The sequence below is a fragment of the Myotis brandtii genome, unplaced genomic scaffold, assembly GCF_000412655.1.
Source record: "Myotis brandtii unplaced genomic scaffold, ASM41265v1 scaffold32, whole genome shotgun sequence".
Lineage (NCBI taxonomy): Eukaryota > Metazoa > Chordata > Mammalia > Chiroptera > Vespertilionidae > Myotis > Myotis brandtii.
Window position 1 is genome coordinate 14,001,609 of NW_005362269.1, and position 21,424 is coordinate 14,023,032.

The 21,424-nt window shown below is 45.8% G+C and overlaps 1 protein-coding gene across 9 annotated transcripts in view; it reads left to right on the forward strand.

Moving 5' to 3' along the window:
* The window catches only part of TENM2 (teneurin transmembrane protein 2), a 1,214,660-nt gene that overhangs the window by 1,043,870 nt on the left and 149,366 nt on the right, over nucleotides 1-21,424 (forward strand). For all 9 annotated transcript variants that reach the window (XM_005870581.2, XM_005870582.2, XM_005870583.2 and 6 more), the window contains 2 exons: nucleotides 11,902-12,097; nucleotides 19,124-19,225. In XM_005870581.2, the coding sequence (XP_005870643.1) occupies nucleotides 11,902-12,097; nucleotides 19,124-19,225 (298 nt within the window). The remainder of the gene's footprint in view (nucleotides 1-11,901; nucleotides 12,098-19,123; nucleotides 19,226-21,424) is intronic.

Below are 21,424 nucleotides of genomic sequence, written 5' to 3' on the forward strand. Positions count from 1 at the left end.
TAATCTCTGTATATGTATGTTCATTATATATGGGGTGAGGGGAGAGAGAGAGAGAGAGAGAGAGAGAGAGAGAGAGAGAGAGAGAGACTAAACTCCTACGGTGGTCACCTCTAGGAACAGGTGAGGAGAACAGGACTGAGAATTAGGTTTGAAAAGTACTTGTTTTATTTGTAATAAAGCATTAAAGGTAAGGCGAGCTCCCTTCCCATCTTCCACAACTGCGCTCACAAAGACTGAAAGTACATGTGACAAAATGTTAAGGTTTATTCATTTGAGTAGTTGAAATATGGGTATTTTCTACCATAGTCTTTGCACTTTTCTTCATTTTAGTAATCGCTGTCTCTTTAAGAAAAGCAAATCTGTGACAAGCTTGAGTCTGTTTTGAGCAAAACAAGCGTTGAGAGACTATAGAGGATGACATGATCTCTATATTCATTTCATTTATGCGCTTCGTTTTGTTTGCACAGTTTTGAGAAAAATCACAATGAATGTCTGCAAGTAGTTGCAAGCAGCACAGTGTTTTCCTTAATTGTCTTTTGTAAAAGACTCTGGCTACTCTTCAATTAAGTTGATCCACACTCTTGAAAGAGGGGGGGTAGGAAATGATTGTTTGAAGATTAAATCACTTCAAATATCTAACAACTACTTTCTTGGCCTTAGATACACAAGTAGAGAAGTTGCACCCCCAAACTTTTCTAAAATCAGCTTTGAAACCCTTTATTTTTAAAAATTGTCATAATGGGACATGTCACATGTTCACTGGAAATTGCATGACTGGCTTAACCTCCTGGCATGACCTTGTACCCCTGCCCTGCCTGGCACTTGGTTGAACAGGATTCACCAGAGCAGGTGCTTATACAACTCTGAGCAGATACACATCCGAGAGCGTTCCGAGACCAGTGCTTGAAACTTCCTAATACGTATCAGAGTTAACGGAGTTCAAACCCGCATTAGAAAATGTTAGGAAAAGGGTTACTCCAGGATCTTCACAGCAAGTACTGGCTGTGAAATGTTCACGGAAGCCCCTCTCAGGAAGGCTGTTCTCTAGGGAAGCAAAAGTTATTGTAAGTCACAAATGCCCATTCATCATCTGATCACTCATAGGAGATGCTCTCCAGGCAGAGGTCCCGCCCCAGGTGGCACTAGCCATGGTGATCACAGGCAGCATTGCTGGAGGGCTCCAACGTGCTGAGGACTGTTCTCACACGAGTAACCTTAGCTGATCCTCACAACAGCCCTGGGAGGGAGGCAGCCCCACTTGACACAGGAAAGAACTGAGACAGTTTAGGGTCACAGAGCTGGTGTGTAGTGGACATGGCAGTCAGACGCGTCTTTTGTCTCCTCTCTGTGGGTGGTGTTCCCAGGAGCGTCCTCAGTGCAGCGTAGACATGGTCACTGATGAAGTACAATGGCCACTCGGGCCCCAAACGGGAATTGCAGTCCCGTGTAAGGGATGCTGGAGGTCTGGGGTCTGCCTTAAGGGGCCAGGGGGAGCCTGGGTGAATGTGGGTCTGGCCGAGGAAGCACCGTTAAATACTGCAACGGAGGGAAGGAACCGAGGTGACAGGAGGCACCTCCAAGGGGGAGATTGTGATCAGGTAAAGAGCAGCCATGGAAAGTTTGAGGAAAGCATCCAATATGCTTACAGACGGACTTCTGAGTGTGTTGGGCCCGTCAAGCTGGAGGGATGCTGTATTGTTCTCGAGTGGTTCATCGATTCTGAGATGCGTGTGAGTGCGCGTGAGGCTGGTCTTCTGACATCTCTGAAAACAGGATGTGTTTTGCAATCGATGAAGCTGAGAGACAATGAAATGTTGGGTGTCACATTTCTGTAAGTGTATGAAAACTCGGTTTTTGCTCTGACAATTGGAGTGTAGTTGCAGATATAGCCTGAATTTTCCTAAATATGAGATTTTTTTTAAGTTTCATAATTAGTTCTATTTTTCGAGATAAAGTCCTCATCAATCATTTTCTCATTGGTTAAAAAAAATTCATTTTAGGTGTCCTTTATACTAATTCCAAATATCCTCAGATAACTAGATTTTATTGTACATACCAAGTCAGTGTGGAGATTTAAATATATTTTTAAGATATATAAATATACAAAATGAGATAAAGTTTAAATAAACATTCTGTGGAATGCCTGTGCTGCTCTTCAGATACAAACAAGCTTAGACATAAGAGTGTGGGCCAGTCCAGACTGTCTGGCCTCGAATTTCAACTTCCAGTACCTCCAAGCTGTGTGACCTTGGACAAGTCAGGCAGCCTCTCTGGGCCTCAGTTACCTCAGCTGTAAAATGGGGATAATACAATTATACATTCACAGCATTGCAGTAAGATGTAAATGAAGTCATCTGTATAAAGCACTAAGAACCATGCTGGCATGCAGAAATGATATAAGCTATTATTTGCATGTTTTTCAAAGCATCCATAATGCGAGCCCCACAAGCCCCCAAACAAAACAAAACAAAACAAATTTCAATTGTGTTTTTTAAGGTAACTTTTATTTGTGTTTTTCTCATAAAAGCAATATATGGTGATGTTAGGAAAAATAGAAAGCATTAACATATTTAGTATATTTTCCAGTTTTCTGTTCACATATTGCAATCATTTTTATAAATACAGGATCATATCATGGGCACTGTTTTTATCCTGCTTAATAATAGAGAGGGGACATCTTTTTAAATCTGAGTATTCTTCCAGGAACTCATTTTAAATGCCTCAAAAATAATTCATTGTGTAGATTTAAATTTTTTTAACCAACTCTTATCAACACTGTAATCATTCTACAGTAAACATCCTTGCAGGTATACTTTTGTGTATTTTTAAATAATTTCCTTATGATGAATTCTTAAGAATGAAATTGCTAGCTCAAAGGAGTTACAATATGTCAAGCTTTTATATCAATAATAATAATACCCATAAGAATAGCTCACAGTGAGCATGCTTACCATGAGCTGGGCCAGACTCACCATGACCCTCAGAGGTGGGTAATTCTCTTATCCTCATCCTGAGGATGAGAGAGCAGAGACTCAGGGAGTTGACATAACTTGCCCAAGGTCGCACTGTTGTCTGATGAAAGGTCAGGCCAGGCTTTGGGAGAAACCAACCGGTGCCTGGGATCTGTCCCTCTGTAGTCCTCAGGAAATCATTCATCGACTGGACACATTCCCCATTTGCTCCCTCTCCTCAAGGATACATTTGATTCATGTTCACAACCAGCCCACAATAAGACCCTCCTGTTGACCTTGGGAGGGCGAGGAGCCAAACATGACCTTTTGGATAAGCCATTGGCTAAAGACAAAGATGAGAACATGCAGTAAATAAGAAATCACATCGGCGAGGCACTGAGAGGTAAGACCTCCATTCTTCTGGCCTCGTAGTAGAGCTTCGGTACATCTTGGAACAGCCTTGAGATGTTCACCAGGATCCCTACACTGTTTCTCACTTGGTCTTCAGAGCAATACCTTCCACTCTTCTCCTGGCTTGGATCAAAAGGTAGTGTGATGGGGGCATGGCCTTGTGGGAAGATGAAATATAAAATCAGTCCATGCATGCACGCAACAAATATTCATTGAAGAAGGATGCAGAGATGAAAGCCATCAGCTCTGCCTTTGAGGAGATGCGGACCTGGTGAGTGGAGTGAGGATGGCAGCAGTATCGTTGGGCCGTGAGATGCAGTATTGGGAGGAAGATAAGAGCTAGCTCTCGAATAAGCCTGGGCTGAATTTGAATCTTATCTGTGCTACCTTGTATGTCTGTGATGAGTCTCCGCATTCAGTTTTGCCATCCGTAAAATAAGGACCACAGCCCATCAGGTTGTTGTGAGAATAAATGAGATAATGCCCAGCAAATAGAAAGCACCCTATGGAGATCAGTCAATCAATCTGACTGGTTCACAGCCCTTACAGCTCACTCACAGGTAACCTAGCAACCCGCGGTCTCTTCGGGGAGAAGGCAAGGCCTCGGGCTGAAACCAGTGGTGAAAGGAAGACTGACTTTCAGCTGGTCCTCCTGAAGACTCTAATCCAGATCACGAAGATCGGGGGCTTTTGACTCAGCCCAGAGATTCCTGTCTCCTCTCCATCCTTTTATAAATGTAGGAGGTGGCAGGGATTGGGGGACCTCTGCTAGGGCACCAGGCACAATGCATCCAGCCATGCCCAGCCCCAGCACAGCTCTTGTGGGATGGGAGAAGGTGGACAGCATGCTAGCTCTGTGTTATTGTACATTTCTTGGAGCCAAAGCATGTATCATCTACAGAGGTTGTTCCTGTTGGGGCACAATTAAGGCATCACTTGTTAGCTATTACTGTTACTAAAGAGTTGGGTACAGGAGGTTTAAGAGCATAAAAATAGGTCACCGGGCCTAACTTGTGTGGGATCTTAGGACGGCTTCCTGAGGGAGGTGTTACCCAGTGCCACCACTGACCAACTCCTGACATATGTTATCTCACTTCATTCTAATCCCCATTTCTCTGGAGAGAACAATGGCTGCTAGAGTCGTTAAGTAGCATAGCCAGTGCCATGGACCACAGTTGGTGGCCAAGCGAGACCTTGAACTTGGATTCAACCCTGTCCTGTCTCAGCTTCCTCATATGCAAAGTGGGGATAATGATGCATATTCAGTGGGGCTATTGTAAGCATTAGAGAAGGGAGCACACGTGAATCACTTAGAACAGTGCCCTGGGCTTATTATTAAATGTTACCTCATTGTGTCATCTGAGCAACTAGTAAACAAAAATACAGGAAAACTGCACAGTATTTACTGAAATCTCCTAAAAGCATTTCCTAAAGAGGTCATGTCCTCTCGGTAGTTGTATCACCAAAACTCCGCTATAATGGTATAGACTTCTCTTTGGGTGTTATTTCCTTTGGGCCTAAATGTTTTTCATTCATCCAAGAAGAGGGATATGGACTGTAACTTAGGAGATAAATGACTTTTTTTGGAGAAGGATGAGATTTGACTGAGAATGGGAAAAGGAGAAGTGATAGAGGTGTTTAGAACGGGTGGCCAGGGATGTCCTTTCTGAGGTCGTGATGTTTAGGCAGGTCAGGACTGGCAAGAAGCAGGCCGCTGTATGAAGATGGGGAGGAAGAACAGGCCAGGCAAGAGGCATTCGCTTGTGCAAAGGCCCTGAGGCCGATGGGCTTTGCATGTTCCTGGAAGAGAGGTAAGAGCAGTGTGGCTGGAACACCAGGAGGAGTTAGGAGGTTGGCAAAAGGAACAGCCAACACCCAGCAAAGCCACCCAGACCTTTCCTGGAATGCTTTTTTTTCTTCTTCACTGGGGTGTCTCCCGGTCCTCAGGTGCCCCATCCGCTTCTGCTAAAGTCTGACCCTCACACTTCTCAGCTCTGCCTTCCTCCCCTGTCTCTGCTCAGAGGCATCTGAGGACACCTCCACACCAGGCCAGCCGCCAGAGATGCTGGCAGCTACAGCCAGGTTCTTGGAAAACTTGAGTGAGTCCAAGTGCAAGTCCTCGCTTGGCCACCAACCGTGGTCAATGACACTGGCTGTGCTACTTAACATCTCTACAGCCACTGTTCTCCAGAGAAATGGGCATGAGAATAGCATTTCTGGGAGGATGAAGTGAGATAACATGTCAGCATTTGCCATTATACCTGACACATAGCAGGTGCCCAGAAAAAAATAATAATGTTTTCTTACTTTTGATGATTACTTTTTCTACTGCTGCAAGAGGTCATGTGATAAAAGAATCAAGAATTCCATCATGGCCTGCCTGGTGTTGCTCAGTGGTTGAGCGTGGGCCCATGAACCAAGAGGTCACAGTTCGATTCCTGGGCAGGGCACATGCCCCGGTTGGAGGCTCAATCCCCAGTAGGGGACCGGCAGGAGGCAGCTGATTGATGTTTCTCTCTCATCAGTGTTTCTATCTCTCCATCCATTTCCCTTCTTCTCTCTAAAATCAATTTAAAAAAATTTTTTTAAAGGAGAATCCCATCATGTAGCTGTCTTCCTCTTTGCTCCTTATTTTAAGGTGCTGTGTTTGGATCCTCTCTGTCTTCATCTACTTGATGCTTGTCTGTGGAGCCTGACACATGAGTTGTCACAATCTACAAACACAGATACTGTGTCCTCTCAGCCTAGGGGCCCTCGTGGCTGGTAGAGGAGTGAGTGGCCCTGGCAGTGCCTGCAGCTGGGCCAGTCGGCATCGCATGAAGTGACTCGTAGGTAGAACTGAGCGTCAAATCCTGAAAAAGGCAGGTGGGGCCACGCTAAGGGAAGCCAGCCCCCACTGGGTACGTCTCTGCCTTGTCATCCTTCCATGCTTCCCTTAGCACTCAGCCTCTTTGAAGGAGAGACAGAAATCATGCTGAGCTTTAATGAGGAATAAGCCGGGCGCACTTTGCCACGGGCCTGGCTGGAGGCAGAAGGAAGTTCGTGGGCCCTCACGAGTGACCCACCACTGCCGGTCGGCACTGGATGCGAAGAAACCCCATGGCAATGTGGCTTCAAGTAGCCCTCGCTCACACACGCTGCTTCCCTGCAAACCTACCCACAGCCGAGCGTGCCCTGCCATCTGAGGTAGAATCCACATACAACATCGGTGGGAAATGTCAGCATTCATTCTTCTCCCATCCACGTTGACCCTCACCAGCAGATGGTCCAGATAGCAGTCGAGCTATTTTTCCCCTCTCTCGGGGTCCTGGGCGCAGGAATAACATCTTCCTGAAGGGCATGAGTCTGTCCTTAACCTTGCCCTCCTTGGCAGGTGTGTATCCGAGTGGCTTCCAGAAGCATCTCTGCTGCACCCGCCCTGCCTGTGGGTGCCTTCGCTTCTGGGACAGTGACAGGCCCACTCCGCGGTCCAACCTCCTCTGCTCTCTTCCAGCTCCTCTGGAAGCCACTCAGTTACCTTAATTACCATTCCTCCTCGCTCTCTGCCCAGAAGGAGAGCGGGGAGGGTTATAATTGGATCAAATATTTGCTGTGGTTTATTTCTCTGACTCTCAAGCGCTCGTAAAAGTTGCATTTTCATGTCACTTTGGGGTATGACTGATGACTCAAAGGCACAGCCCTTGAATTGCATGCCAACGAAGGCCAAGGAAAACGAGAGAACTTTGGGGGGAAGGGGTGTTTATTTGGGGTTCTGTGCTTTAGTGCCAAGTCAAGAGAGACAAGCTGCCTTGGGAGACAGACCTCCTCCTGCAGCCAGCCCGTGTGCACATACCCCCCTTACTGGGATTTGATCACGGGCCCCTAATCCTCATCCAGGGCTTCTGTGCATCTATGAGGCAGAATGTGCTGTGGAGCAACCTTCTTAGTCAACCAAGCACAGCCCGGTCCCCTGAGCATCCCATATCCAGGACTGAGCCTGATGGGTCTCTGAAGCAGAGGTGACAGATGTCCCTGGTACTAAGCCCGAGCAATCAATCCCTAGTGCAGGGACATAGAGAAGGAACTCTGGCCAGGGCCTGAGCTTTTGGAAAATGGCCTCCTTTGAGTGTCTCCAGGCCGCCAAGCAAGCTGGCCAGGCCACCGTCTAGGCATCGGGGCGAGCTGAGACTCCCCCGGACCAGATGGCCTCAGCGCTAACCAGCTTCTCACTGCGTTCCTGCTCCCCCGCCCTGGAAGGTCCTCTCTGTGTTTGGCTAGGCTGATCCTCCTTGTGTTTCTAGCCTCCAGCCCTTCCTCAGGTTACAGCAGCTGTGACTGATGCTATGTGATGCTGGTTGGTACGTGTTAACCTACGAATAGAGTAACTATAGATTCCAAACCAGCACACTTTCTAGAGCAGTGGTTCTCAACCTTCTGGCCCTTTAAATACAGTTCCTCATGTTATGACCCAACCATAAAATTATTTTCGTTGCTACTTCATAACTGTAATGTTGCTACTGTTATGAATTGTAATGTAAATATCTGATATGCAGGATGGTCTTAGGCGACCCCTGTGAAAGGGTCGTTCAACCGCCAAAGGGGTCGCGACCCACAGGTTGAGAACCGCTGCTCTAGAGGGAAAGAAGGAACAGGAGGTGTAAACTGGGACACGCCTGGGTGAACTGGGTGAACTCGACTCCCCACCCATAATAGGTTGGAACTTTTCCAACAGAGGATGCTGCCATTCCTTCCTGGGGGTTCTCTTACCACCCCCTAAGACATGGATTCGATGCTGGGACTGACTACCATCTCGGGGAGTGAGCTGGGAAGGAAGAGAAGCATGAGGTCAATATCCGGGAAGGCTCTGCTGAAATAACAAATAAGCCTCAACATTCCAGTGGCTTAATTTAATAAGTGGTCCTTGCTCACTTGTGTTACAATTTTGGGCTCTCCTCCAAGTGTTGATTCTAGGGTCCAGGCCACTCCTGTCTTGTGGCGCCCACATCTTGGGCTTTAAGAGTGTCCGTAGGGGACTGCATGGATGTTGAACTGAGTACATCCCACAGCTCACGTCCCATTAACTGGAGCACCGTCACATCCTTCCATCTGGTGGCAAGGAGGCTGGAAAGGAGCCAGACCGGATATGGACAACGACCGGCAATCACTGCCACAGTGGTCACTAAGGAACAGAGTCAAAGGAGGAAGGGAAGGAAGACAAGGAAACAAGCCAAGAGATCCCAAAGGAAGAAAGCCCGCATTGTCCATCATCCTATTGGGAACTGTAAAAATGAGGTTGTAACAGCCTTATGAAGTCACCTCTCAAATTGTGATGATATATATGAATACACAAACACCTTGGGCCACGGTGTCCCACCATAGGCATGTTCTGCACTGAGTGGTGCGTGGTCCTGGGTTGCTGACTATAACACTACCCTTTTCTCTCCCATTCAAGAAAGCCCATGAGAAACTAGAAAATTAAAGAACAAGTCTTTATTATTGAATACATTCCAACTTAGTTTCTTTTCAGTGGAACTCGTTGACAAATTCAGTGTTTTATTTGTTTGATATTTAACAAATATTTATTCATTAGACTCCACTGGAGATCCATTAGATACAGCAGTGAATTATAATCATGATAGCAGAAACTTTTAAGGCATGCTTAGCTGTGGTTTGATATAGACACTATTATTAGCCCCATATTAAAGGTAAGGAGACTGAGGCGCAGAGAATTTAAAGGGCTTGGGCAAGTGTCACAGAAGTCACTGGCAGAGCTCGGATTCTAACCCAGGCAGCCTAGCTCCGAAGTCCCCACTCTTAACTACTCAGACCCAATCCCTGCCCTCCTGGAGTTTGCATTCTTCTGAGTAGACTGACAGTAGACATAACAGCAAATTATATCAGTTTAGAGGGTGAGAAGTGCTTTGAAAAAAATTAAGCACAATAAAGGGACACAGGCTGGGGACGCAGCAGCCACTGTATCATCACAGCCCATGCTCTGTGCGAGAGCCACCGGCTCGTGGATCCTTCCTTAAATGAAAACTGCCCTCCATGCTTCTGTAGCAGGATGCTGAGGGACCAGCCAGAATAAATGTCTTCTCTCTCCTCTGACAAATGCCTTCCTGGGGTAATTGGATTGGTGGGACAGCGAGCACTGCCGTGAGCCCTAAGCCATTTCTGTGCCCCTTGGCCAGTCAGCCAGTCCCAAAAGAGATGACGAATGCCCAAATTAATAATGAGCAACGGCCCACACACGAAATCACCTTCCCCCAGCGTTTCCTCATGGGGGTGATATCCTGGCCCCCAGATGAAGTATTTTCTTCTCACCTCGGCGCCAAGGCAGTTCTGCTCATTCCTCTGGCTGACAGCAATTTGTGGGCATGGGTCCTGGTAGCTGGACATTGACGAGGTTGCTAAGGAACAAATGTTTTGGTTACAAAGGCCTCCGAAAGCAGCATTGCTTTGTCATATCACTTCACATCATTTATTTTGTCCCTTAAAGACAGCTATGACCAATGGGATATGGGTTTGAGGGAAGCTAAATACAAACACCCGTTTCCTGCGAAACGGAGGAAATTTCCACTCCCCAAGCAATGACTATCCAACCCCCCAGGTGTCAAAAACGAAGATCATGAGCTTCTTTTCTATTATTATGATTTGCAAGTAAGTGACTCACAATCACGAAGTACTTAATTAAATGGTTATTATTGTCCAGGCACTGCCCTAAGCATTACCTCATGCCATCCTTATAGCAACCCAGAAAGGTGGGTGTTAGTGTTCCCTCGCAAGCAAACCAGGAAGAAGGTAAAAGTAGGTTTGCCCAACTTCAAACGGCAGCAGATGGCAGAGTCAGAATTCAAAACCCTGGTTTGCCTGATGGCAAAACCTTTGTACTTAGGATTATAGACTCTTTTCTTTTCAGTGATCACATTTCAAGATGGGAAAAGCCAGCAATTCTGATAACAGGGAAGTCACATTAGTAGATGCCTGGAGTTTTGTTCTATGAAGTTTGTAGAAGGGGTTCCAGTTGATGTCTGTAACCTACAAAAAACCTTTTATGGAGGGAAAGTGGTGAGACGGAGCTTAATCTCACCATGGTGGTTTTTATCTACTAAAGATCTACAGTTTGTCTTCTGAGAGTCGCTGTGTATTTAAATGACTTTTTGGTTGCAGCGATTTTGAAAGAGTTCACAAGATGAGCCCATTTCTACCCCGGTCTTACCGATTTCCTTGTCAACAAAAAAGAAACACCGTGTCCTCTTCACCTTTTCCTTCATCCTCTCTGCCCAGCCCACGCTCAGACACTGTCCTCTCTGCCTTAGAAATGTGCCTTCAAAGTTGTCCCCTCTTCCTAAGCACTATCCTATTTAAGACTCATGTCACCTGTTTCTGTTATTCCTTCCTAACTGGTCTCCCTGATTCATTTCATTCTCCCTCTAGAACATCTCATATCCTGACTCTACATGTGAATGCTTCAAAACATTCCTTTTATGGCTTCAGTCACTGCTCAAGGGCCTTCAGTGGCTCCCACTTGCCCATCACTGTTCTCTAAGACAGGCCTCTCGTGAGTCACACTTGCTGTCCCCATCCCCCCATCCTGATAGCTTTTGCTGACCACTCCCTCTGTCACTGATGACTTCCAGTTCTGAACCTAGTTTCCATTAAAACAGAGCTTACTATTTAATTGCTGGGTTTTCCGAGGCCAGGCACTGTGAGGGCATCGTTATTGCAGCTAAACAGTTCTGGGTCCAAATTTTTGCTTGGCCACTCAGTTGCTGTGTGACTTCTAACAAGTTGCATGGCTTCTCTGAACCTCAGTTATCTTGGCTGTAAAAGAAGATAGAAATAGCATCTACCTTATAGGATTTTTTCAAGAATTGAATTGGATGATGATGAGAGATTCTAACATGTATTTTGTGTTTCCTCTGTGCCAGGCACTGTTCTAATTATTATCTTTTTCTGCCCAGCCTGTGTTGTTCAGTGGTTGAGCATTGACCTATGAGCCAGGAGGTAATGGTTTGATTCCCAGTCAGGGAACATGCCCAGGTTGCAGGCTCAATCCCTAGTAGGGGGCATGCAGGAAGCAGCCAATCAATGATTCTCTCTCATCATTGATGCTCTGATCTCTCTCTCCCTTTCCTTCCTCTCTCTGATATCAATAAAAATATATTTATTATTTTATTCCTCACAACAACCCTATAATGTCAGTACTATGATTTTCCCAGGTTTGCAGATGGAGAAAGAGCTGGAGAACAGGGAGGGGGTGGAGAAAGAAGATGACAAAAATGAAGAAGAAATCAAAACTTTGGGTTTTAAAGCTTTTGGGATTTTAAAACTGTAGAAAAGAGATTGTGACCATTAGTAATAAAACTATTAGCAGTAATTATAAGCATAGTAAACAGCAACTGTTACTGCAACATTTGTGACTCTCATTTTACTGGAGGAGCTCATAGTAAAATGTACTGGAAAGTATGTCTCCGATAACTCATGGGGAGGGAAGGATGGGGGTCACAGGATTGGGTCTGCACCGAGTGTCTCACGTATCGCTCTCTTCTTCTCCTAGTATGACTTCATGGAGCGCCTGGATGGGAAGGAGAAGTGGAGTGTGGTCGAATCGCCCAGGGAACGCCGGAGCATACAGACCCTGGTTCAAAACGAGGCCGTGTTTGTGCAGTACCTGGACGTGGGCCTGTGGCACCTGGCCTTCTACAATGATGGCAAAGACAAAGAGATGGTTTCCTTCAACACTGTCGTCTTAGGTAGGTCAGGCCTCTCTGAGGTGACGTGCCACAGAGGAGAGGAGGGCAAGTTTTGGGCTTCTCTATAAAGGACACATCTCCCAAGGTGGTTCCTACTGAGTGGAGGACCAAAGCAGAATCCTTGATATACTAGTAAGCCTCAGAATATCACCCACCTCAAATGAGCCCTGACTAAAATAGGAATAAAATAGGAATCTCGCCTAAATCATGCGAGATTCACCATGAGTCCCAAGGATTCAGTGTGGTAAAGGCCTTGGGTCAGACCACCTGACCCAGGTCCTGGCCACACAAAACAGGCAGGTCACTGGACTGCTGGAAGCCTCAGTTTCCTCATGAGCCTCAGAATATCACCCACCTCAAATAAGCCCTGACTAAAATAGGAATAAAATAGGAATCTTGCCTAAATCATGCGAGATTCACCATGAGTCCCAAGGATTCAGTGTGGTGAAGGCCTTGGGTCAGACCACCTGACCCAGGTCCTGGCCACACAAAACAGGCAGGTCACTGGACTGCTGGAAGCCTCAGTTTCCTCATGTGGAACGGAACCTCTAGAGCCCGCCTCACAGGGCTGTTGTGAGGATTAAATAAGATAAACATATAAATCTCAAACATGTGATAGAGATATTAAATATTGACCACGTCTGCTCACTTTCTCTTAAAAATCGAGGAAAACTTGCCCTGGCTGGGTAGCTTGGTCGGTTGGAGTGCCATCTGTGCACCAGAAGAATACAGGTTCAACTCCTGGTCAGGGCACATACCCAGGGTTGCAGGTTCAATCCCCAATCAGGGAGCATGCAGGGGAGAGGGTGGAACCGATCAATGTTTCTGTCTCACATCAATGCATCTCTCTCTCTCCCCCTCCCTCTCTCCTCTTCTCTCTCTCTCCCTCCCTCCACTCCCTCTCCCTAAAGTAAAAAAAAAAAAAATCCTCGGGGGAGAATTAAAAAGAAATCAAGGAAAGCTCAAAACACAAAGCTTAAAAAAACTCAAAAATAAATCAGGAAAAAGAGATATAAGAAAAAAAATCATAACTTTGTTCCCAAGGAGGTAAATATCAAAATGCTTTAATTAAGTACTTTTCATTTGGGGCTTGTTTTAGCCCTGCTTTTGATTAGCTATCAAAGGAAAGGCTAAGATTTTATCCAAATTTTCTTCTTATATGTGCATACAAACCCTACAAGAGCCCTGAGTTTGAGAAGATTTCATGAAGTTTTCTAGAGCAAACCATAAGAATTTTAACAATCAAATAAGCTACAGATATTTTCATGAAATTTATTTTCTCATTAGATTTTAATCTTTTTACTAATGATAATAAGTGGTCCTAGGTAGGAACTTGCTGAATCAGAGCAGGTTGTAGACTCATCCCACAGAGGAATAAACTGAGGTTCAGACTAAGTCCCTCAAGGTCCCAGGATGTGAAAATGGTAGAAACAGCATGGGCTTCTGGGCTTTGCCCTTTGCCTTTCTGCAGCACCTTGTTGTCCCAACAGCATCTGGTTGCGGATCTCAAGGGTCACTGGAGACGCCTGGATAAGGTGGTTTCATGAGAAAAGATCTGGTCCATCCAGGATTAAATCCCAGCTTGTCTTTCCCACAATCTCCCTAGAAAAGTCACTTACCTCCTGAGCCTCAGTTTAATTTGTGGGAAGGTAGTAAGTCCCTAAAGGGTAGATGATGTGACATCATGTATGGAACACACCAAGGATGGAGCTGGTAGTCCCTATATGAGAGCTGATGGTGGGGCCTTATACAGCTGTTTCTCTATTGACTGCATTTGAAGAACTGCTCTACCAGCCTCAGGATTTCTCGGAGGGCCTCCCTGATTCTTGAAAGATCTATGTTATCAAATCTGAAATTCTTCATCAGAATGACACAAAATCAGATGGGCTTGAAATTCATCCTCATTCCCTCTGCTCAGGAAAGATTGGCCCCATCAGGGCAGCCAAATGCTCCAAAGCAGGGATTGGCACACCAGAGCCCACAGGCTGAGCCTGGCCCACGGCCTGTTTTTACAAATAAAGTTTTATTGGAGCACAGCCATGTTCATCTGTTTATATATTGTCTGTGGCCGCTAAAATGACAGAGTAGTTGCAACAGTGACAGTTTGGCTCACAAAGCCCAAATATTTACTGTCTGTCCCATTCCAGAAAAACTATGCCAACCCCTGCCCTAAAGTAACATCACAAACTCCGTCTGACCAAAGTCCCCGGAGAAGTCGCCCACAGTCAGGAGATTTCAGCATCAGGTTTGGTACCCAAGGGGGGAAATGCAAAAGGATGAAAACCAGCTCAAAAAAGAAGACGCCGGCAACAACGTCGAACGAGGATTAAAAAGAAATCAAAGAAAGCTCAAAACACAAAGCTTAAAAAAACTCAAAAATAAATCAGGAAAAAGACAGATATAAGAAAAAAAATCATAACTTTGTTTCCAAGTAGGTAAATATCAAAATGCTTTAATTAAGTACTTGTCATTTGGGGCTTGTTTTAGCCCTGCTTTTGATTAGCTATCAAAGGAAAAGCTAAGATTTTATCCAAATTTTCTTCTTATATGTGCATACAAGCCCTACAAGAGCCATTAGTTTGAGATTTCATAAGTTTTCTAGAAAAAACCATAAGAATTTTAACAATCAAATAAGCTACAGATATTTTCATGAAATTTATTTTGTCATTAGATTTTAATATTTTACTAATGATAATAAGTGGTCCTGGATAGGAACTTGCTGAATCGGAGCAGGTTGTAGACCCATTCCACAGAGGAATAAACTGAGGTTTAAGATTTTATCCAAATTTTCTTCTTATATGTGCATACAAACCCTACAAGAGCCCTGAGTTTGAGAAGATTTCATGAAGTTTTCTAGAGCAAACCATAAGAATTTTAACAATCAAATAAGCTACAGATATTTTCATGAAATTTATTTTGTCATTAGATTTTAATATTTTACTAATGATAATAAGTGGTCCTGGATAGGAACTTGCTGAATCGGAGCAGGTTGTAGACCCATTCCACAGAGGAATAAACTGAGGTTCAGACTACTGAGTCCCTCAAGGTCCCAGGATGTGAAAATGGTAGAAACAGCATGGGCTTCTGGGCTTTGCCCTTTGCCTTTCTGCAGCACCTTGTTGTCCCAACAGCATCTGGTTGCGGATCTCAAGGGTCACTGGAGACGCCTGGATAAGGTGGTTTCATGAGGAAAGATCTGGTCCATCCAGGATTAAATCCCAGCTTGTCTTTCCCACAATCTCCCTAGAAAAGTCACTTACCTCCTGAGCCTCAGTTTAATTTGTGGGAAGGTAGTGAGCAAGTCCCTAAAGGGTAGATGATGTGACATCATGTATGGAACACACCAGGGATGGAGCTGGTAGTCCCTATATGAGAGCTGATGGTGGGGCCTTATACAGCTGTTTCTCTGTTGACTGCATTTGAAGAACTGCTCTACCGGCCTCAGGATTTCTCGGAAGGCCTCCCTGATTCTTGAAAGATCTATGTTATCAAATCTGAAATTCTTCATCAGAATGACACAAAATCAGATGGGCTTGAAATTCATCCTCATTCCCTCTGCTCAGGAAAGATTGGCCCCATCAGGGCAGCCAAATGCTCCAAAGCAGGGATTGGCACACCAGAGCCCACAGGCTGAGCCTGGCCCACGGCCTGTTTTTACAAATAAAGTTTTATTGGAGCACAGCCATGTTCATCTGTTTATATATTGTCTGTGGCCGCTAAAATGACAGAGTAGTTGCAACAGTGACAGTTTGGCTCACAAAGCCCAAATATTTACTGTCTGTCCCATTCCAGAAAAACTATGCCAACCCCTGCCCTAAAGTAACATCACAAACTCCGTCTGACCAAAGTCCCTGGAGAAGTCGCCCACAGTCAGGAGATTTCAGCATCAGGTTTGGTACCCAAGGGGGGAAATGCAAAAGGATGAAAACCAGCTCAAAAAAGAAGACGCCGGCAACAATGTCGAACTAGTTTGAGATGTTGAGATTGAAAAAAGCAACCTTTAGCTTAAGAACAGGAGGAGAAATGATATCCCTTTTGACACCTTGTGTTTGAACTCATGCATAGCAGCGCAAATCACGCACTGCAGCTCGCTTAGTTGGAGTCCACAAGCACTTGGTTAATAACAAAAACAACTACCACACAGGGTACCAGCCCCTGGATTAGGCCCTTTGTGGGGACTGTCTCCATCAGCCCATGGCCTCACCATTGGGAGGTACTGCCAAGACCCCGAGAAGTTAAACAGCTTGCTCAAGGTCTCACATAATTGGTAAGAGGTGGAGTCAGGATTCGAACTCTCCAGAGCCTGTGCTCTTAACCACTGGATTGCTTTGAATTCCAGCCAAAGAAATCCCTTTCTCCTGCACAGAAGGTTTTCTGGGGGTCAGATTATCTAATAACAGCTTCTGCCCCCCACCTCCTTTATCCACATAGACCCAGGCAATTGCCATAGTGGGATGCCCTTCCCCCACGCCATTACCCTCACCCGCCTGCCCATCAGAGCTGGGAATAGCAATTCTCCCCAGAGGCATTCTCCCATCTGGACTGCAGCTCAAAGAGAGAGAAAGGCAAAGGTAATCGGCCTAATAGTTGGGCAGACACCTCAATACAGCAATGATAGTGATTGGCCCGCAATACGGGGCAAAGAACAGTGTTTTATTTGGTTCAGAGGGTCTCCCACACGTATCTATTATGAGAATGTTCTCCATCGAGAGCAGCCAGGAGCGCTGAAAGTCTGGTGATAGGAACAGAAGGAAAAATGTTATACGGTGTCAACCAGCGGTCACTCTAAACATACCTTTGACTTGGGAAAGTCTTGGGATGCATTTTGGAGAGAAGCGGCCTGCTATCAGAAGAGAGTGTCATCTCAGGAGCAAAGAGATACACTCTCGCAGTGCGGGTTTAGGGGAGGCTGCGGCCACGTGTGAAATCCCACTGCCCTGGCTTCCTCCCATTGCCTGCCATTGTCTCCTCCAAAAACCTACACCAAGTGGACAAAAAGGAAAGCTGATAATGTCGGCAGTTATCCTTAATTTTGGGGCAGAAAAGGGCCTGAAGAGGGTGGACTCCCTTTATATTTCAGCCTTAATGTTTTTTGCTCAAAAGCTGGAGAAGTGCTTGAGATAGATGACCTTGGGAAATTAAATGAAGACTACTCTTTATTAAAGTTTTTGCTTCTTTTGGATGCTTCTTCCCTCCTATGTGCACACATGCGTGGCATACACACACACACACACACACACACGTGCATGCACGCGCCCATTTTGACTGCTGTTTACCAAGGACCCACTGTGCACCAAGCGTGGAGGATACCCGAGTGAGCACTTCCGACCTGGTCTCTTTCTCGGGGAGCTCAATGAGAAAAGACAGGGACGGAAAGAGGCAATTATAAGAATTTAGAAAACACTGGGGCAGACTCAGAACCCAGACTGTGGGAAGGAAGATGCTCAGGAGCTAAATGTTTGCTAAACTGGGACTGAGGGGTACATGCCTCAGTTAAAGGGCAAGGTAGGCCTTGCAGCCCAGCGAGAGCCTGTGCAAGACCTCAGGCCTTAGGCACGGGCCTGTGGTGGCCATGAGCTCCCTGGACATTCACTGCTTTACCTCTGAAGTTGTTTGGTTTCAGTGATGTCAATTTCCACCAAAGCATCCTTTGGCTTCAGTGATGTCAATTTCCACCAAAGCATCCGAGGCCCAGATACTGGCACGGGCCTGTGGTGGCCATGAGCTCCCTGGACCTTCACTGCTTTACCTCTGAAGTTGTTTGGTTTCAGAAAAGGGTCCTTTGGCTTCAGCGATGTCAATTTCCACCAAAGCATCCGAGGCCCAGATACGCCGTGAGAACCAATCCCTGCCCCGCTGCAGGAGTGACTTCTTAAAATACAAGCTGGATGGTGCCCTCCCGACATTGAAAACTTCTCGTCTGTTCCCATCGGACCCAGGATAAAATCCACCAGAGCCACAGGGGCTACAACAGCTGAGAAGGGAGACGCTGTAGAAAGCCCTACCGCATGGTTTGGTTTTCCAGGGCAGAGTGGGAATAAATGGGAATTTCCGTTTAAAGGAGAAACCTGCTTTGCCTTCCAGGCAACAACAGGAACAATTAGACTTGAGGGTCTTTCATCAGATCCATGTCCCCAGGGGCTGCGTCATGTCAACGTTTGGGCACAGTGGCCTGTATGCTTTGTTTCGTCATCTTAGTAATTTGGAACCTGGACGTCTATTATTTTAATTTAAAGTAAAATGAGGTAATAATAATCTTTAAAAAAGATGTATATTTCTGTACAGCTCCAACTCAACGTGAAAATGTTCCAAATGACCCCTTTGAAGGTATTACTTGAGAGTACAGATAGAAAGATAAACCATGAAATCGGATGGCCGTGTAGGTCAGAACAAACAGGAACTAATTGATTTTCATGAAAAATAAGATCCACAGAAGCTAGGCATAAAAGGACTATTGTATAACCCAAAACTTACTACTTAATGAACCCCCAAAGCATGCCTGAATTGATCAATCTCACATAGGTAGGTTTTTTCTTGTGAAAATCCCTTACAGCAGGGGATATTTTTACTCTACAAACCTGAGGTGTGGAACAACTGCTGTCATGTGGACAATCACCCTCTATGCCTGAGGTGATGCCCACTGGCAGTCCAGCTCTCAGATTGGCTGGATGACAGGCTGGGGGAGGAAGGGCTCCGAGTGTTTAAAACTTAATATTCAAACATGGGGAATTTCAGGTTTTATATTCAGATAAGTAGTTTCTTCTGAAAAAGCCAAAGCAGCAGCAAAATTAGCCCCACATTCCTGCCTGGGTCCATCAGATGGACAGCGGTGGTTACGTCCATGCGTTGTCCAAGTTGCCCTAGTCCCCACCAACCCCTATTCTCTTCCTTCACTCACTGATGCTCCTCCCTACTGGTCCCCTGAGGTCGCTGTCACTGGTCTTTAAAACGGTAGGTGGCTGCTTATTAAGTTGCTTCACCAGCAAATGGAGGAAAAGGTAACTGCTAAACTTCTCTCTCTTTCAGATTCAGTGCAGGACTGTCCACGTAACTGCCACGGGAACGGTGAATGCGTGTCTGGGCTGTGTCACTGCTTCCCAGGATTCCTAGGAGCGGACTGCGCCAAAGGTACTTACCCCTATTTCCCTGCCATGGTTGGAAAACAGAACGCAGGCTTCTCGGAGGAGAGGGGAGGGGACAGGAGAGGAGGAGAGGGGAGGAGAGAAGGGGCACCCAAGTGGCCTCCCACCAAATCCCACTGGGACGTCTTGTAAGCCCATGCGTGCTAGAAGTCCTAGCCCTTTGGCAAAGAGTAGGGCTTGATTTATGACAATTGGCCAGTATACCTATAGGAGCAGGGCAGTTATCCTTGGCACCAAGGTGTGCTGAGGAGAAAGATTTGCTGAAAATGAGATGCTTGGATTTCCTGTAAAAGCAGAAGTGAATTACCATCACTCCTTTCTTATAATCATTAGCTTCTATGTAATGGAAGATTAAGCATCTCAGGGTTAGTAAATTTCATTCATTCTGGCCAGCTATGCTCTTAATCTAGGAAGTGCTATTTATCTTGGTGGAATCGGTTTTAAATTGTATTATTAATTTATCTGCGCTGCTTTGCACAGGATTGCTGGGGCCCTGGGATTCTTGGGGGAAAGGTAATAAAAGAAAGAAAATGACTCTCATAGGAACAGGGGGTTTAGGGGCTGCATGCCTGTTTGCAAGAGACCTTGAGCTTGACCTTCAAGTGGCGCGATCAGACACAAGGGTAGCAGAGAGCAGAGCTTCTCACGCTTTTTAGACACGGTGCACCCACGTGTGCATATGCTAGAGATAAATGCAACCAAAACATTGAAAGGAAACTTTCACAAAGCAACACTTGCCTTTACTCTGTTCCTCTTCTATTCTAACCTACTTCATTTTTTTATTTGACTTTTTAAATTTTTGTTTATCTTTTGTTTGTTTTCATCTGTATTATTGAAAGTACTACAAAGTCCCCGTTTCCACCCTACCCTACTTTATTATTTTTAAAAATACTGGTTAAGCCGGGCTGGTGTGGCTCAGTGGTTGAACATCAACCTATAAACCAGAGATCATGGTTTGATTCCTGGTCAGGGCACATGCCCAGGTTGCAGGCTTGATCCCCAGTAAGGGGTGTGCAGGAGGCAACCGATCAATGATTCTCTCTCATCATCGATGTTTCTATCTCTCCCTCTCCCTTCCTCTCTGAAATCAATACAAATATTTTTTTCTAAACACAGGTTACAATTATATTGATTCCCCACCCACCAATAGGTCATCTCCCAGTCTGAAAAGCAGTAGTGGAGAGGGCCTGAGCCCTTGCTCTGCCATTAAGTATCTCCGTGACCTTGAGCAAGTGATCAAACATCTCTGCATCTTGACTTCCTCCTCTGGAAAAGTGGGGAGCCCCTTCCTGAGTTCGTTGTGAGCATGGTGTGACACACCCCACGCCCTTAGCAGAACGCATTGTGAGTCCTCAAAGGGTTTATTGTTTACCGCCTTTTAATTCATGCACATTATATTTACTTACATAACCTTTTCGTTGTTTGTATGTGCTCTTCAGTTAGACCATCCTTCCTTGAGGTTCTGAGAGCGAGGCAATTATCAATATATTAGTAGCTGTTCTGGTAATGCTACATGGTGCCACCCCTCTTCCCATGCTCGCCGCAGGTGCAGGGGAAAATCCTATTTCACGTACTCATGATATTTCGAGGACTTGCTGAACGATGACTGATGAGTAAATGGGCCTTTTTTGTGCCTAAAGTTCTGAATTTGGTTGCATGTGTGTAAGGCTCATTCCTAAATGGCACCCATTAATGCAGAAGATTCGGTTAACTTGTCAGATACAAAAAGAAAAGACAGCACGAAGACACGGATGGTTCTCTCGGCTGCTCTTCCCCTTAGCACTCTCTGGCCATTGGCGTGGGGACACATCCCCACGCAGACCGTGGGGCCTGGACCTCGGGTTCCGAGGGGCCCTGATGGAGGAAGATGGTCAGAGCGCCGCGTCCCCGGGCTGAATGCTTTTCCTGGCGAAGGCTTTACAGGAGAGAAAACCTCAGTATCATTTGAATGGCTCTTCTTGCATAATCTAATTTTCCTGGGAGTGAAGGCATTGATGGGGGCAAGGACAGAGCGGTCCTTTTACGTGTGTCTGCAGACGGGCCGAGCACTCGGCTGCACGGGCTGTGAGCTGTAAATGTATATTAACACCGACACACATCGATGCATTATTAATCCCCAAAACCATGTGTGTTCCGGCGGCACATCCAGCAACTGGCCTTTCAGGCCTAAGTACCCCGGCCATTT